The following is a 1,074-nucleotide window of genomic DNA, read 5'->3' as shown; positions in this document are numbered from 1 at the left end:
GGAAATCCTTGAAGAAGAGAGCAAGCAAGCCCAAGAACAATTCCAAGAGATAAGCTCCCGTTGGTCTCAGATCTCCAAGATGAATGATCCTCTCAACATTCATAACGAGTGTGAGGCTCAACGTCAGAGATGTACTGAGCTTCTGAAACAGAAGAACAACATGATCAAAGTACTCAAAGAAGATCTCGAGAAATGCGATGAAAAATATCGAGAAGACATGGAAAATCAAAACGAAGACGTAAACCTGTTGATATCAAGAATAGAACACCAGATGAAACTCTTGAGGAAGGCGTACTGGTACAATTTGGATCTGCTCCAACATGCAATTCATGTAGAATTCAAAGAGTTCCTAGAAGCCAAACAGAAACTGTGGAACCGTCTGTTCACAAAACGAAACAAGCTAGAGCAAAAGACTGTAGAGGAGAAGATTGAAACACGAAAGCTGTATGATGAGCAGCTCCATGAATTGAGATTGAGTTATGAGAATGAATTCCGACAGAAGAAAATCGAATACGAGAATCAAATACAAAAACTTGAACTAGAGCTAGAACAATTGAAACCAAACTGTCTTCAGTTGAAACTAGCCTTCGAGTACAATTTCACTTTGGTACAGAAAAGAGTAGAAGAAAACATGTACAATCATTCGCAGCAGAAGAGAAGGAACAACAAGTTGAATGATTTGGTGATGGTCCTGAGACAGAAAGCAAAACAAACGAGAGAGAAATCGGAACGGGATGTGAAGAAACTCAAAGACGAAATTGCCAAATTGAATTCGAAAACGCTGAAAATAGAAAACATCTCCAAACAGCTGTATCAGGTGAGAGATTTTACCCTTGTTTCGACCAAAAATTTTCCAATGCCCCATCAAATGTACCTAGATGTGCTATGTAGGTAGGTACCCACTACCCAATGAAGATGGACTGATGGACCAAGAGCTGAGATTTTGTAAGCGATGAGCACTTGCATATACAAAAGATATCGGGCGTTCATAAAAGTTTGTTGTATCGCAAGTCTCGCGTTACTAGCTCTTCGTGTTACATATTTTCCCCAGATTTACATAAGTAGGTAGGATAC

General features: G+C 39.6%; 1 protein-coding gene across 1 annotated transcript; it reads left to right on the top strand.

Moving 5' to 3' along the window:
• Positions 1 to 7: 7 nt before the first annotated feature.
• LOC103523170 (dynein regulatory complex protein 1) lies at positions 8 to 817 on the top strand (the record flags this gene model as incomplete). Its single annotated transcript, XM_008488237.1, has 1 exon — positions 8 to 817. A coding segment is annotated over one exon (810 nt), but the record flags the coding sequence as incomplete, so codon positions are not given.
• Positions 818 to 1,074: the final 257 nt, after the last annotated feature.

This window comes from Diaphorina citri, unplaced genomic scaffold (assembly GCF_000475195.1).
Source record: "Diaphorina citri unplaced genomic scaffold, Diaci psyllid genome assembly version 1.1 scaffold16540, whole genome shotgun sequence".
NCBI lineage: Eukaryota > Metazoa > Arthropoda > Insecta > Hemiptera > Psyllidae > Diaphorina > Diaphorina citri.
Note: the sequence above shows the minus strand (reverse complement) of the source record. Positions and strands in the feature narration are given on the sequence as shown.